Source organism: Drosophila suzukii, chromosome 3 (genome assembly GCF_043229965.1).
Source record: "Drosophila suzukii chromosome 3, CBGP_Dsuzu_IsoJpt1.0, whole genome shotgun sequence".
NCBI classification, from domain to species: domain Eukaryota; kingdom Metazoa; phylum Arthropoda; class Insecta; order Diptera; family Drosophilidae; genus Drosophila; species Drosophila suzukii.
Window position 1 is genome coordinate 92131577 of NC_092082.1, and position 16113 is coordinate 92147689.

At 40.9% G+C, this 16113-nt stretch overlaps 1 protein-coding gene across 1 annotated transcript; it reads right to left on the reverse strand.

Annotated features, from left to right (window-relative positions):
- Positions 1-5510: 5510 nt before the first annotated feature.
- Positions 5511-8291, reverse strand: Mayo (mayo). The gene is made up of 2 exons (XM_017084044.4): positions 6965-8291; positions 5511-6909 (listed from the first exon to the last, which is right to left on the reverse strand). The coding sequence occupies exons 1-2, from the start codon at positions 8181-8183 to the stop codon at positions 5720-5722; spliced, it is 2409 nt and encodes an 802-aa protein (XP_016939533.4). The 5' UTR covers positions 8184-8291; the 3' UTR covers positions 5511-5719.
- Between the last annotated feature and the right edge of the window lie 7822 nt (positions 8292-16113).

Consider the following 16113-nt stretch of genomic DNA (forward strand, 5'->3'; position numbering starts at 1 on the left):
TTCCGGCAACATGTTGCCAGTGCCTTTTAACCCCTTGGCCCCTTAACCTCTTTTGCCCGCTTATTTCGCGCTTTTTACTACATCACTATTTTCCCCTTCATTTGGGGCTGCTCACGGCATAAAATATGCATAAAGATTTTAAGCTTGGCACGGAGAACGTTTACCAAAATAATTTGGCAATTATTTTTGGGGTTTCAATTTGGCTTTTGGCGAGGCGGATTCACTAAGTGCGTGCGGTTTTCGTTAACCGCTTGGCATAGTTGAAATATTTGAAAAAAGGCTTGCTATGGAGATTTTTAAAAATCCTTCTTAAAGTTGATTTATTTTGAATTTATTAGGTAATTATTTTTTCGCAGATAAACTTATTTATTCCATGGTTTATAGCCAAATACCTCGTATTGGTATTCCACCAAAAAATTCCTATTTTTCACTTATTTTGTAAAATAAACGACGAAAACATGTTCCAAATATGAAGTGTCATACCTTGTTAAACTCGTATTGAAATTCTAAATCAATTGGCATTCAAACCTAGAAATTTTTATTTTTACCCATTTTTCCCAAAAAAAAACAATGTAAAATTTTCAAAAAATGGTTAAAAAAAAAGTTTTTGAAACTTTAATGCCAATTAATTGCACATTTTATTACGAGCTTAAGGGTGTATAACATGTCATACTAGGAGTGTTTTTTGCATTTTTTTGGCGAAAAAACTATAAATTTTAATAAAAAGTCAGGGCGGGGATTTTTCCAAAAAACTTCTGCTAACAAGCTTTCTCTAAATTGTGGAACACAAAAGTCTGTACTATAAATAGTTTAATACTTTATGATCTCCTTTTTTCATTCCAATAAAATAGCCCCAAGCAGACTGGCTGCAATTATGAATACATTCCGAAAAACATAGGAAAATAGGGGTTCACTGCAGATTTCCGCCATCACGCATACGCCGGGTGCGCCGCCCATTGTTGACAAGCTAATTGTAAACTTTTCCGCTTTGCGTTTCATTGTTTCGGGAAAACTGTCGGGAAAACAAAGGACCGGCGGGGCATATTAAGCCCCAACCCCAAACCGACCGACTGGCAGATATGAATGCCCAAAGGAGTTTCGTCCTGCAGTGCAACATACATGCTAAGTTCGTGCAACTATTGTCTTGGATTGCGTTGCGCAACATAAAAACCGGAATGGAAATGGGAATGGGAATGGGCCAACTGTTCACGATGTGTGCGGCTTTGTGTTGTTGACACAAAAAACACACAGAACAGCAACAACTTGTGCAAACTCGGGCGAAAATTAAAAAAGAATGAATATATGGGGGTTGGCTGAAAGGAAACACCAGCCAAAACATAAAAGGCCAGAAAAGTCGGGTAAGTCAAGAGCGCCCCAGAGAATGGAGGGAAAAGCAATTTCTTAAACGCAGCACGTGCACAAATTCGGTTCTGTTTGCTTTAATTATTCCGAGATGAAATGGCAAAAGGGACGCAAGTACCCAGAAATGTTCCCAAGTTTCACTTTCGCGGATGATTTATGAATGTTTCGGCTTCCGAACAAAAATACCACAGAATCGCGACTTTATTGGTAGGCACTTGAAGCCAAAATGAGTTGGGAATCTGGGACCAGTAACATAAAATCAGATAAGACTTTTAAAGATTAGATATTGGCGGCTTCTATTTAACGCTGTATCTATAATCTCTAAAGCAACAAGTTTACAGAAATTTCCATAGGATTTTCTGATAACCAGGTAACCCTGATTTTCGTACAGTTTCAATTGCTCATTAACCCTTTCAATTTCCATCTCCCACCGCACTTGTGCATTATTAAATTATTTTTCCCTCGCCGTGGGCGACAATTTTAATTTGCCTTTTTGCCAATTAAAATATTAAAAAATACCTTCTTTGATGTCCTTTTTGCCTGTCAAGTGTCCCTTACAATTAGGCCGGAAAGGCTTAGCGGCCTGAAAGTTTATAAGCCGGCTTAAGCCGCTGCAGCTGCTGTCCATTTGTTTGATAATAAATTTCGATTCGATGGGATCGCACGATGGTTTTAATTGGTCCGGGGGATTTCGCATCTCACTTTTTGCGAAATTACAGTCACTCGATTTCGCTGGCACATTGTCGAGCATTTCGAGTGGGTTTCGCGGCCAGTTGGCAGCCATAAAACTGGCAACCGTAGTTTTGCGGTGGCATTAGTTTTTGGCAGTTTTAATTGCCTGGTCAAGTGCCTTTGGCCATAGTTTCTGGCTGCCCGGCGCTGCAGCTGAAATCACATTTCGTTATTGTGCTGGCCATAATTTTTCCGCAAATAACTCAACCGTGAAGATTGTATACATATTATTCAATTAGTGTATAAGCCCGAGTATTCATTGTTTTATGTTTTGGTTGAGGCTGCACAGAAACAAAAATGTTGACAGTATTACAGTACAAAATATTTAAAAATCAAAGACAATAAATAAATTAAACCAAATAAATTAATATACTATACTAACGAATCCAATTTTTTATAATATGCCTTTTACATTAAGTAGTATTATTAAGTCAAATACATTTTGAAAAATATACTTCATCCTTTTTCTTCCAATTGAAAACTGTTATTGATTTTCTACATTCTATAACTTTGTTTTGAGTCAAAACTTTTGATCCAAAGTTCATCCGATACTCGCCTGTTATGCCCATTAAATTTGATACAAATTCGGGAGGACGCAATGCCGCACATGCGGTAAGTCGCATGTTTGTTTGTTGTGGCAAGTGCTCTTGACAAATTTCCGCACATCCAACAAATTTGTTACGAGCGTTTTGCACAATTTTCGACACGCAGTACGCAGAATGGAGCCCACATGCCACCAGCAGCAGAATCGGGCGAATTTAGACCATTAGTCAGGCCAAATGGAGCAGAAACATATGGGTTCTACCAAGTTCGGGGAGTACGAACGCGAACAGTATATTCCGGGGGAATTAATGAACTCGTGATGTAGACATGTCTCACTCGGATTACAGGCAATTTCTCATTTCTGATGGGAAACTGGCAAAACTGGCGAAAATGGCGAAACTGGAGTTCTTCTTTGTCCGTAAGCCGGCTGCATTCCTTCGCCATTTGCATGTCTGGCTGCAATTTGCCAGCAAAATGCGGTATGTGAATGCGATAAATATTTGATAAACAACATTTCTGCAGCTTTGCGGTTCAGTGACTCTCCACGGCGTCGCAAATTGCGGCAAATTTCTCGCATTTATTTTCCATTTTGTGAGCTGTGAGAAGGGGGGCATTCCTGCTTCGGAGCATTAAAAAACTTTCATAATCATAACTCTGTCTTGGAGCTTGTGCCATTGTTGCCATTGCCGTTGTCGAAGCTCCTTCGACTCGAGGACTTTCCTTACTTTTCCAACCGACCGGCGATAAGGAGAATGGAAAATCAATACATATTTATGGGTTCATGTTGTGGGTGCACGTACGGAATATCAGTCGCACATACGGCTCTTCTATATGTCCAAAGGAATGGCTTTCATAGGGACTCCGACTCCGACTCGTCCTGCAGGCTGGCCATTTGCACGTTTCGAAATTCGAATAATAAAATACTTTGCCGTACGCCCCCAGGAATGCGCAAAAGAAAATAATTTTTAATAGTTGCACATGTCCTCGCCTATCCTTTTGGGTGTGCTCTCTGAAATGCGCAAAAAATGCGAGTGCAAACAGGTGAACTAATACGTTGAAATGGGTAAAAATGTGATTAAATATATTTAAGGAACCTTTGTTTTTAAAGTAACAAATGCCAACAATAATAAAGAGTAGGAAACGCCACAGAAATTATAGTTTTTAAATCATTTGTAATTGGGCCTAAAAGTATGCAGTGAAAAGATGAACATCTGTTATGACATACTTTTAGACACCTTCATATTTTCTTTTTATTGTATGTATTGGCTGTTATTCATTCTAGTTAGAAATATTATAAGTCTCTATATTTTTATTCCCTTTCTCTCACCATAAATAAAGGTTTGCTCAAACGGAATAACGCCTTTAACAACCTCTGTTGACAATCCTCTTACTTTCCCCTTTCCTTTTAAGTTGTTTCCCGGAAAAACTGCATTATTTAGAAACAATTAGTTTGCTGTATGCACCTTCCCAGAACAGGTAACAGGCAACACAGTGCCTGTTCAAACAGCTTAGTTATGTGCCACAGTTGGTCGCTATTGGCGGTAATCGGCTTAGGAGCTCTCATTCAAGAGTGCACTTTGCGGCAGAAATTGATTTGAAATCGCTCGGCACTTGCCACTAAGCCATTTCGAAAAGGACAGCCAATGGTATTAAGCACGACTAATTTAAAATGTAGTTCTTGGCCAACAAAAGGAAGTCGGGAATTTGATGAGCAGCCTTAAAGGTCGAGTCCGAAACCTTCCAAATCATTTCATTCCACTTGGCACCATTTAATTTAGTTTTCGAATGATTGCTGCTGCCGGAATAAAAGCAAATACTTCTCGAATAAAAAGTGCAGGGTTTCGGCACTTACCAGGTGCCCAGCTTCCATTGGCAGAAGTTTCGAGCCAAAGTGAAGTTCTCTACTGACTTCTCGAGTACTTGGCAGCTGCCGAGTAAAGCTGTAAAAGTGGAAACTGAAAAATCCCGGCTCTCTGGCTTTCACTTTCATTGTCTCTGCATTCGAATGCAGTCAAGGCTTCAAAGCTTTTCGCTTTTGATTGATTGCAATTGATATATATATATGCCATGTTGTTTGTGCCAATATGGCGAGAGTGGAAAATTCGAAATTGAAATGGGCGGTACCCTGCGAAAAATCGATTGATTTTCATTTCCCGCATCTGTGCTCTCTTGTTTAGCTAAGATAGAATGTTTTGGGGATATCTGGAACAGAATAAAAATCACTGGGAATCTAAAACGAGTATAAACTATACAAATCGCCTACGACTTTCATTCAATTTAATGTATAAAGCTAGTCATTTGATATATTAGCCAATCGATAAGTTTAATTGGCCAATAACTGGCGAATATGTGGCATCGCAATATAGTTACCAGAGTAATCGGCTTAAGAGCTCCCCCTTGGAAGTGCAATTTAGTGCATCAAATGGATTTGCAACGGCACTTGTGTCTAAGCCAGATTATGATGACAGCCAATGGCTTAAAGCACAAGTAATTTAATGGGGACTCCCTTTTCCGAGATGCCAGCGGGAGATTTAAAGGAAAACTATTGAGGCAGAGCAGTTGTAGTGGTAAATACCAATCGAGTTCGTTTCATTCCACATGACATCATTTAATTTAGTTTCGAATGAATGGCAATGGAATCAAAGTGCACACTTGTAGACACAGATGCCCCAAGTTTGCTTAAATTTTTATGGCTTCAATACTTACCAGGTGCTCAGCATTTCTAGGCAGTTACTGGGATGTTCGATGGCAGAGAAATTGACTGCCAACTGAAGTACAGCCTGAAGTATTTTGGAGCTGGAGAACGAAGCCATACAATTGGAAAATAGGTTCACACTTTGCCTGTTTCTGTCGTGGTTTTAAGTAAAAGTATGTTTCTTCGCTTTGAAAAACGGGACACTTGTGTGAAAATTGTATTAAGAAATAAAATGTTACTTAGTTATTATGTTACTTTTAAGTTCGAAACATAAATAGAGTGGTTACATCTGGGAGCTAAAAATAATGTCAAACTTAATATAGTAAATAAATTATTAATACAATGGTCTTAGACCCTTTGTTCGTTGCGCAAATGAAAACTAAAAACCTAATGTTGCGATCTGCTTGTGTAGTTCGTGGAAGAGGTGGTCATGGACTGGAGTTCAGTGGTGCGCTTTTGGACATCCATCTCCATTTTGGTGGGGCAAATCAGACCCATCCACAGCCGACGGTTTGCTGAATCCAAAAGGACAAAGTAGACGAACATCACAAATCCCTGCATGGTGGCCGTGATACAGAAGAGATATGAGAAGGCCACACCTGCCTGCATGAAGGCGAAGATTCCGAAAATCCAGGTGAGACCCAGCAGAAAGAAAAGCATTATAGAGAGTTTGATCTGCTTGGCAACCATTTTCTTTTCAGATTTGTGGATGGTCTGGCTCAAAGAGTGCGAAATGCTGTAGAAAACATACACGAAGATCACCAGGTTTGAAACTGTAATCATGGTCACGGGGAGGACCACTCCAAAAATCAGACCATATCCCGATGGATAGCAGATGCCAGTATCTGTCGATAACTGAGCAGCCGAGGGAAGGTACGAATCGGGGTCTATTAGAGCCACCAGCAGAGTGGGAACCAAAGGCAGGGACCAGGCCACAAGGGCAGCCTTTAGGATGTATCGTCGGGGTCTTTCAATTCCAATAACAGTAACATACCGCTGGAACTGCAGGAAGGCGATGATCAGCATCCAACTGAAGAGTACCAGAATAGAGTACTGCATGGCAGCTCCCAAAGCTACGCAGCGAACTGTGTCTCCATTTACTACAAGCGTTTCTGATATATCATCTGTGTTTAGGAACACGAAGAGCACCATCTGAAGACACATTGCCAGGCAAAGATGGAGAAGAACTTTCGTGGAGGCTTGACTGCGCCAACTTTTAAAGAGAGCTGCTGTGAGGAATATTCCCAGTATTCCCAATAGGGACAGACTACATCCCACGATCGAGATAATGTCCAGCACTTTTTCATTTATCGGAGTAATCAGAACCTCCTCGCCAAGGTCATTGGTTCGATAGCTGCCACCCACCAGAAATGCAAATTGTGTGAGATGGTAGGTGTGACACTCGATGATGGGATCATTCAGCAGATCTGAGCTGGTACTGGTAGATACTCCTTCGGTCGCCCAAGTCCGGTAGTTCCAGAAACCACATCCAGTGCCAAAACTAAAGGCCTTTGTATCGGGATCGCGAAGGTTCTCATTTCGAAGAAGAAATGGCAATGGCAAGGAAAGGGAGTTATCTGTTAGATGGAGAGTTGTTCTTATTCGAGTTCCCAATATATTAAATATACCTACCTTTCAGTCCTGGTATGGAAATAGAGATCACCTTACTGCGAGGCCTCCGACTGCGTTGGAGAGAGGTTTCCACGAAGAGGGCATCATGAGCATAGACCTTAAAGATAAGATAGGAAGCTCCCCTGCTTTTCACTACCCGCCAGAGATTGTCCGGCAAAAAGGCAGCTGTCTCCAAGTCTGATTCCCGCTTTATTTTATCCAAATCTTCTGAGAATCGTAGAAAGCGGTACCAGAAGCCACTGGCGGAAGTTCTTCGATTCTCAGCTGGGCCAGAGAATATAGCTATTCCAGTGATTCCGTCGCACTCGGGATTGGCGAAGAACACACTGATATTGCCGGTAATTAGAGCTTGGACTCCGACATCAGATAAGTTGTAGGTTTCCACTCCTGTGGTCGCCGTTTCTGTTTCATCGCTGGTGGGCTTGGCCACTACCTTTCCGCACCGGTCCTTGGGAACCATTTGCTCGGGGAGAGCATCCATGTAGTTCTCAAACAGGCTGAGTAGAGAGTTGGTAGCATTCAGCTGGGCGGATAGGCGTAGCACTCGGCTATCAGAGGACATTATCTCCTTGCAGACACTGACCAAATCCACACTGACCGCAGCATCCTTGTCCTCCTGCATCAGGGTTCCGAACATCTGGCTCGTCATGTGGACATCGGCGGGCAGTAGAGTCCTGTCCCGCTGTCGGAACATTTTCCTCATCGAGCCAGTCATGTTTCGACGTCCTTGGGAGTCATCGGTGCGCCTCCTGCCCTCGAGGACGTCATCATGCAGACTATTCAGATCTTCACTGATGGTGTGCTCCCTGAAATGCCTGAAACAGACCACAGGATCCCAATGATCGGTGGATTCCCATACAGCCCGGTAGTCCTTAAATTTACACTCCCTGGTGACCGGCATTCCATTTCGCAGTACGCAAACATCATGTAAGGTAGCTCTTTCTCCTATTCTTGCCCGTTTCCATTTGTTCTGATGAGGTGTCTGATCGTGGTTGCTGACTATATAGTCATGCTGAAATGCCTCCGGTTCGCAGAACATTGAATCACAGTAAATCAGGTTAGTTTCAGTGGATTCCTCCGGGAACCTTCCTTGCTCCTCTTCACACTGATTGTAATCTCCACTTCTCGAACACAATTGTCTCTCTTTTGGGCATTTGGAATAGCCTGGTGAGGCCAAGGCCAAGACTAAAAAAAGCCCTAAGCACCAGTAGAAATTCATGGCGAATGAATCAGCTGCCACAGCTGTTTGCAGTTCTCCGAAATTCTGTTTATAAGTACTTTTAACGTCCGACTCTCTTGAAATATCGCGGCACACTGAACTGAACTGGCAATCGATTAGATTTCCGTAGACCTCAAAGTAGTGAGTGGTATTTCTTATCAGTTGCCACCACGATCGCTAATCAAACTTTTGGTAGATCACTCAATACACCTAAAAAAAACCTCATGTTCACCGACCTTTAATATAATTTACATTGTGATTAACACGACTTTGGCAATTGAGGAAGAAATCCGGCGGACCCCTTTGAGGCAGGGAAGTAACATCAAACTTGTGACGTCGTCTTTATTTGTGCAAATAGCAATTTCACGCCTTTTTACCGGTATGGTGTTTAAAATATACCGGCTGATTCACTTGATGGGAGTTGGAATCATAAGATAAGAAGCTTTTACCTGGTAAACGCGATCGAAAAGTAATGACAAGTCAGACACTCAGTCAATTACGTTATTTTTAACAATGGTTATATTATCGTAACTAAAAAGAGTTTTAAAAGTTTAGTACACAAAAAAAATATTAAAACCTTAAGATACCGGTGGATATATCAAAATTAATTATTCATTTAAGTTACACCGCCGAAAAGTGACAACTTTTTGGTTTGACCGCATGCTAAATCAGTTTATTAAGAATCCCCCATTTTAAAAATCTATTATTTTTTTAAATAACTTTATATTCAAAGTAAATTTTCTATGGCTTGTGAGTATTTCTATAATTGTTTTATAAAAATAATTACTTAACGAAAACGGTAAATTAACATTTTTTTATGAGAACAAACAAGCTTATTTTTCCGTAGGTATACAAAAATATTAAATGCCAAAAATAATTTAACCTTGGTTGCATAAATTTCGATTACCGTTTGTATAGGCTTAGCGTTTTCACAGACACGTCCTTCGATTATAATCCACCTGTGCAGACTTCATTTTAAGGCAGTTTTTGGGCCAAAATGTAATTTTTATGGCCGACTTGCCTGGCACGTAGATGCGTGTGTTAGCGGAAATTGTTGGCTTGTTGACACGTTTTCAATTATCAGTCAAATGCCGCCGACGAATTCAAATACGAGTACTGAGCCCACTTGCTTTTAGCCAGCCAATAATCCACTTCCATCGGCAAAAATTGATTGGCCTGCATGCGTTCAATCAAATGTGTCACATCTTGACATGTTCGCTCTTCCTTTATTGCCACGAGGCTATTGGATTGGGATTGGGCTATGACAAACCTGCAGCTGCGGAGCGGATGAGTGTGGCACTTGGAAAATATGGGTGCCCTTCGTTGTCGATTTTGGAATGGGCAAAAAAAAGGCATTTTTATAAAGGTCACAGAAAAAGTGCCATGAAAAGTGTTGATGCTTTAGCTCGAAACAATAATAAAATAATTTGTTTATTTCTAGATATTTCTGGTCTTACTCTATTAAGTTATTCAGGTCAGACAGTAATCCCAAGGTTTTTTAAAACACTTAAAAGTATGCAATAGGCAAAAGAAAATGCTCTTTTATAATGAAACCATTGGACTTTGGTATCCAATATATACCGTTGCATACTTTAAGTTACCTTTTAAGTGCTTTTAGTGCGATTACTAACTTATAATTAAAAAGAAGTTAAATATTTTTTGATCAAGACTCAAAATAAATTTGTCCAAGTGTGGTGGACCAAGATATTCGGATTGTGCAATTCCTAATTTATGCCCCACCGAAAATCCAATTAGTGTCGTTGCCGACAAAAGCATAACGAACTCTTGGATCTAAGCCAGCAAGTAAACTTCCTCGGGGGCAACAAGTGACTGGCAGTGGCAGAAAAGCTCGGTTTTGCCTTTTCGCCTTGGCCAAGTTAAGTCAACGATGCAGCAGCAGCCAGGAAATCATTCAGCATTCAACTAAACTACCAGCTCTGCGGTCCTGTGACCGCCAACGATGGCAATACATTTTCCAGGGCCATTTTTTCCATCAGCCGGGTTGCACTTGTTGTTGGAGGCGATGGGGAAGAGGTTGTGGGTCAGGGGATAAATAAGACTAGGGTTGGGTCTCGAGGCTTCCAGGTTCTAAAGGTTTCGAATTCAGACGGTGGCCAATGAGCCGTGGCGACATTAACGCACTTTTAACGACTCTCCGAGGAGGACACGCACACATTTTGTGCGTTCAATAAAAATTGGCAAAACTTGGCTTTCAGTTTTAAGCACTTAAACGCCTCGTTGACGTGGCCACCGCTCATAAAAAAGGGAAAGGAAAAATGGCAATCTGTGGTGGAAGTACAGAAAATGAAAATGAAAAAAGGTGTATGCATATGCGCTTAAAACCGCTACAGATGGCGGCCATTAAGCTCATTACGCGCTGCCATTCTTCATTCCTTTTCTTGGGGAAACAATTTTCCGGGGAAAAATGGCGGGGCACCACAGAAACCACATGTTAGCAGGTCCTCCATCCTGCCATCCCTTTTGGGCCATGTCAATTGCAGCCAGAAGAAATTCATTTTGGCTTGCGGGCAAAGTTAAATTGAATTTTTTCGCCAGAACTCGTTCGGTTCGCCTTCCTTACCCTCGAACCGGCTCAGACAACAGGTTGTGGGGATTTAATAAAATTAGGCACTGACGGAGGCAACGTGGCCATCGTCTAAATAAATACTCCCTGGGGTACAGGGGGACCTAAGCTGCAGCTCACTTAAATCACCAAAAACAAAGTGCAGTAAAAATGTTGGCAACATGAATTAAGTTGTATCGTTTAACGATCGGAACCAAGTTATTCCTCGATTCCAAAATATTTAGAAAACTGCGTATCTTATAGAAAACCCCTAAGAATTTGTGGGACAAATATCTCGACTGAACAAATAATAGTGCGAATTCATTAAATAAGAGATCTCATAAAAATAAATTGAAATAATGATTAATTACATACATAGCATTTTTATACTTCAAACTTGAAAAATATTTCCAATAACCATACAAGTAAGGGGACTGAGCGATTTATTATTTGCCTATCGCACCCTGTTTGCCTAGTCGGATTATGTACACATTTTTTAGCTGCTTTCATTTTGCACAATTGCCAGGGCAACAAATATATATGCTCGTGCATGCAGATTCAGCGTGAACTTTGACACGGCACATGTGGCCCAGGATGTTGCTCCACTCCCTCGCAAATCCCCCATCCTCAACCTTTCAGGACTTGTGTGTTTTATGCCAACTTCGAGCAATTTAATTTAATTACAACGTCTGGTGCCGCTGCTGCCGCTCCGGCATCATCTAATTTCATTTGGAACCGGAGGCCGGGCAACAGTTGCCCCATAAACACTGACACATGATGCCGTGTTTCTGGCCTGGGGTCCTTTCAGGATTCCGGCTCCAGTCCCTACAGCATTTGCATAAGCCTCGATTAAATTTGATCCTGACTTTTGCAGCTTATTCACTGGCATCGATTGGAAATCCAGCAGGCAGTAGAACCGGAAATTGTCAAGGAAATGAAATGGGTTGAATGCCTGGAGTGGTCCCCATTTAATTAAATAACAACAGTCCGTACATATAGTGTTCGGCCTGGGTTCGTTCACATATCACGCGGCAAAAAGTTTCCAATTACGATTTCGTTGGCCGAGTTGTTTGCTACATCCGCATCGAGTGAAAAAACTTTTGCCATGGGGAAAAGTTTGAGCGACCAGAGAGAGCGAATGCTTCTAATGAAAAACCACTTAGGCGGAGACAAAGAAGTCCACTTAGGCTGCAGGACATGTATCCCGCCCTGGTCCCTCTCCCTGTTCCCTAGGAAAATCAGCTTTCTGATGCCGAGAAAACTTTCCTCCGCTGCACATGCATTTTGTAGCGTGCCTAACGATGGAAAAATAGCCAAGGACATGTCCCCAGAAGACATCACGTCTGGGGATTTTCAATTTAATGTGCCTACTTACAGAAATAACAAACTTTTTAGCTGCAAAATGTCACCCAAACAGGTTAAATAACTCAGACTAAGAGCCTTTAGCCCAGTCTCACTGTAAGTATAACGTTTTATGGGCCTACGTGGGCCTGCTCTTAAACTTGTCACAAACATACAACATATGGCTTACAATATGTCACAGGCGTAATGTGACTTTTGTCGCCCATATTATACAATTAAGCGGTTATTTTTATTGCAAAGCTGGACAAATTGGGTTGCAATTAAATTCCGTTTGACCTTGAACGATTTTAATATATATTTAATTCGATTCTTTTCCCTCGCATCCGTTTGCCATCAGTAAAACAAACATCAAAAAGAGAGGAAAAAGCCCACGGCGAAATGGAAAAATGTGGCATAAAGCTCGGGCTTAATTGCCGGAAAAAAGGGTTAATTGCCCGCGTATTTGGATTGTGCATGCCAGGAAATACCCAAGAGCCCTCAGAGCAAACATAAAAAGATTCGTTAATGGAAAACGTTGAAACGGCGTGTCGTGGGATTCGCTGTAGATACATACCACCCCAAAACAATTGAAAATTTCAATATTTCCTCCAAACAAACTCGAAAATTAATTCAGACAGCTCGCTGGGAGCGCTTTAAGCTAGAGCTGCGTTCAAAATGCTGCCTCATAACATTAGCAATCGCCCTTGCCTCAATTTTGAGTGCCTGCAGCGGACTTTACAAGCGCTTGATGCATTTTTTATGTTGCCAGCATTACGGGGCACTCTTCGTGGCCACGAGAAGTGCACTGAACGAAAATACAGTCAAGTATCGTAAGTCGATAGTATATTATTAGACAACAGAATAAGAAAAAAACAAAAATTAAAAAAAAAGTGTTTGCCTATTGGTTGGTGTCGGAAACCCGCATTTGTGTACTACCGAAGAGACCGAATGGAAAATTGTGGCACCCTCCATCAAGGAAGTGCACCATGAAATGTTTTTTAATATGTCAAAAGTAACATTAAAAGAAATCATTTAAAAGTGACTATACTTTGCATAAAAGTCAATCTTCTAACTAACATTTTCTCCCCGTGTTCGTGTATGTGCACAACTTTTATCACTTGTTTGCTTTGCATTTTACGAGCATTTAAATACAATGAGTGCCAAGCGGACAGCTGTTGCATGTGCTTGTTTTCTTTTCGAGGGCGGCGGAGGACACAGTGCAGCATCACGTTTCCCGGGGCAAAGGACAAAAGGCTAAGCAGACATGCTGTAATTTGCCATTTTCCGGCATGAAGCTGGCTAATTAGAGGGAGAGGACGCCGGAAAGGAGTGCCGATTCGAGTCGAATTCGGGACAAGTGTAATTAAATTCAACTCCGCATATTGCTTCTCGCTCGACAAAGTAATGCAATGAACGTTATTTGCCCAGTGCTCGGCTTAAAACTCATTACGCCAAAGTGCCCGCTTTTATGGCTCATTCGAGTCCACTATTGTTCAGTGCTGAAAGCAGCTCATGAATGCCAAGCAGCAAACTGGCAACTATTACTTAATATAGTGAAATATGGAAAATTTATAACCCAGCAAACTCGCACACACAGAGTTCGCAGTTCAAAATGGCAGGAATGGGAGGGTCACGAACATGCTAAACTTTTCCATATTTGAGCTTGAAAACGGAATTTATGTGCTTTCTGTGCTGCGGGCAGGAAAATTCGCCCACTCTCCACATAGTTATGCAGTCAGTTTTGATTACTGTTTGGGAAACACAATATATTAAATAAAAGCGCAAATAAATTGCATTCGAACGATGGTAAAATATGAATGTGGAAATTTATTGTCAGTTGGGAGAGAGTTAGGATGCATTGATAAAAAAGGTGGGACGGGAGAAAAAAACTAATCAAACCAGGGGGGTATTTTCATAAAAAAGATTTTAGCCTCGGGCCGAATATCCAATATTTATATGTGGCTGTGATTTTTGAGATTAAATTATTTTAATTGACATAACCAATGTAAGTTGCATCATTTGTTAGGGAGTATTTACCATCGAAATATATATTTATAAATATCATTTGACTCAAATAGGGGGAAAAAGCACACACATATATTTTAATGAATAGTAATTTAAAGTTATTTTTAACGAAATGCATTTTTCAAAATGCTAAGCGACTTAAAAAAATTATTTTCAACTAGTTATAAGTGGTTTAGTATATTTTAATTGACATAACAAGCTTAACTTTGCGGTTTATCTTCAAAGCAAAATATGAGCTACGGAATTTGCATTAATTAGTTACAACGTTGCTGTGACATATCTACGCCGAAATAAATCCAACATTTAAATTGGCTTAGGATTAGATGAAGCAGAATTTTCTAGCGAGTACCAAAGCCAAACATACGTGTATGCAAATATAAAGAGACCCACTTGACGTTCTCCGACAGAATATATATGCTGATTCCGTTGGGTTGGGCGAAACAAAATGCTAATGGCAGCCAGACAAACATACGGACAGAGAGACACTTTCCCGTGACAGGTAGCACTTTCGGTATGTCAACCCTTTTTATGCATACTTTAAAATTTAACAGCACTTGCTTCATTAATTTCTGAGCACTTTTACGCCCTTTGACTTTGCCACATGACAATGACAATGCCAAAAGCGAATCTGCTTTGGCGTGTGGAATGAGTAAAAGCCAGAAAATCTCAAAATACTTTGGCTTAACCCCTTCATGCCAGCCGCACTGGCTGTCCTGCACAGCTTAACTCTCGAGTCGACTCGACTCAATTTCAGTTTTGTTTACTCTTTTTTTGGCAACTTAATTTGCTCACATTACGTATACGACATGCAGCCTGGCTATGTGAAAACTTTTTGTTTCTGCTGGACCGAAAGGCAAGGAAAAACACGTGAGAATAAGTGTCTCGTCAATGAAATACCCTCGATTGGATTTTGCAGATATCTTGCCAACTTTTTGGGGTCGGGGTATCCGCATTTTAGTACTACTGATGCTAGTGTGTACAAGTGTTTTCTTATTTGTCATTGGATTTATATTTTACACCTTTTTACTCCACCTATATACCCTTGAATTATTCTATTACGTGATATAACAAGAGAATCTGTAGTGCCCCGTCTGCATTGGAATACTTTGCTGTGGTCTCGGTCTGAAGTCCTCGTATTTGGCATTCTGGGAAATTCATTTTGGCTCAGTTGTTTGCCCATTTAACTGCAAGCCACAGCAGCATGTAAATATTGATTTTTTTCCAAGCCTGTCCGCTGCAGAAAAGCCAGCATAGAAATGGAAAGTTGTTTGAGCGATTTGAGGTTTGGACATGAGTGCTGGATTGACATACTGAGCGAGTCGAAGCCAGAAATTAGGGGCACACATATAAATCTTGCAGTTCGACAGTGCGAAAACCATAACCCACACCACACCAAGAGTAGAGCCAAAAGCCAAATGGGATTTGCTGGATGTGAAACTGTGCATTGTAAAACCAATTCGTTTCCATTTGTCCTCGGCGTCACATGCACTCCACACACAGCCGCATGCTCACACAATGCAATTGAACTCTGCCCCTTAACCTCCACTTCCGGTTCCTGTTGGAGAGCCGAAGGAGAATGGGAAGGAGCAGCTCTGATCCTGTTGCTGACAATGCGAGTGACAGTAGGAATGCAAACACAATACACAATACGGCAGCACAAAGGATGAAAGCAGAATGCAGAATGCACACTACGAACACAATACAGGTGGGCTACGGTGGTTAAGGTTCTGATTGAAAAGGGATAATATAGCAACAGTGGGGGACCTTTATTTCGAAGAAATTCTATTTTTAGAATTCTGTTAAATATTCCACAGTGCGAAAAAATGATTATGATATGTTTGACCATTTACAATTATGCTTGGAAATAAATAAATACGTAAAAAAAATAGTTTAAGCATTTTCATTGTTAGAGTACGAAAAATAATTAATGCCATTTTATTTTGCTGTAACTTAGATATTATTTTTATAAACGGTTTTTGAGAGCTTACTTGCATACATTTT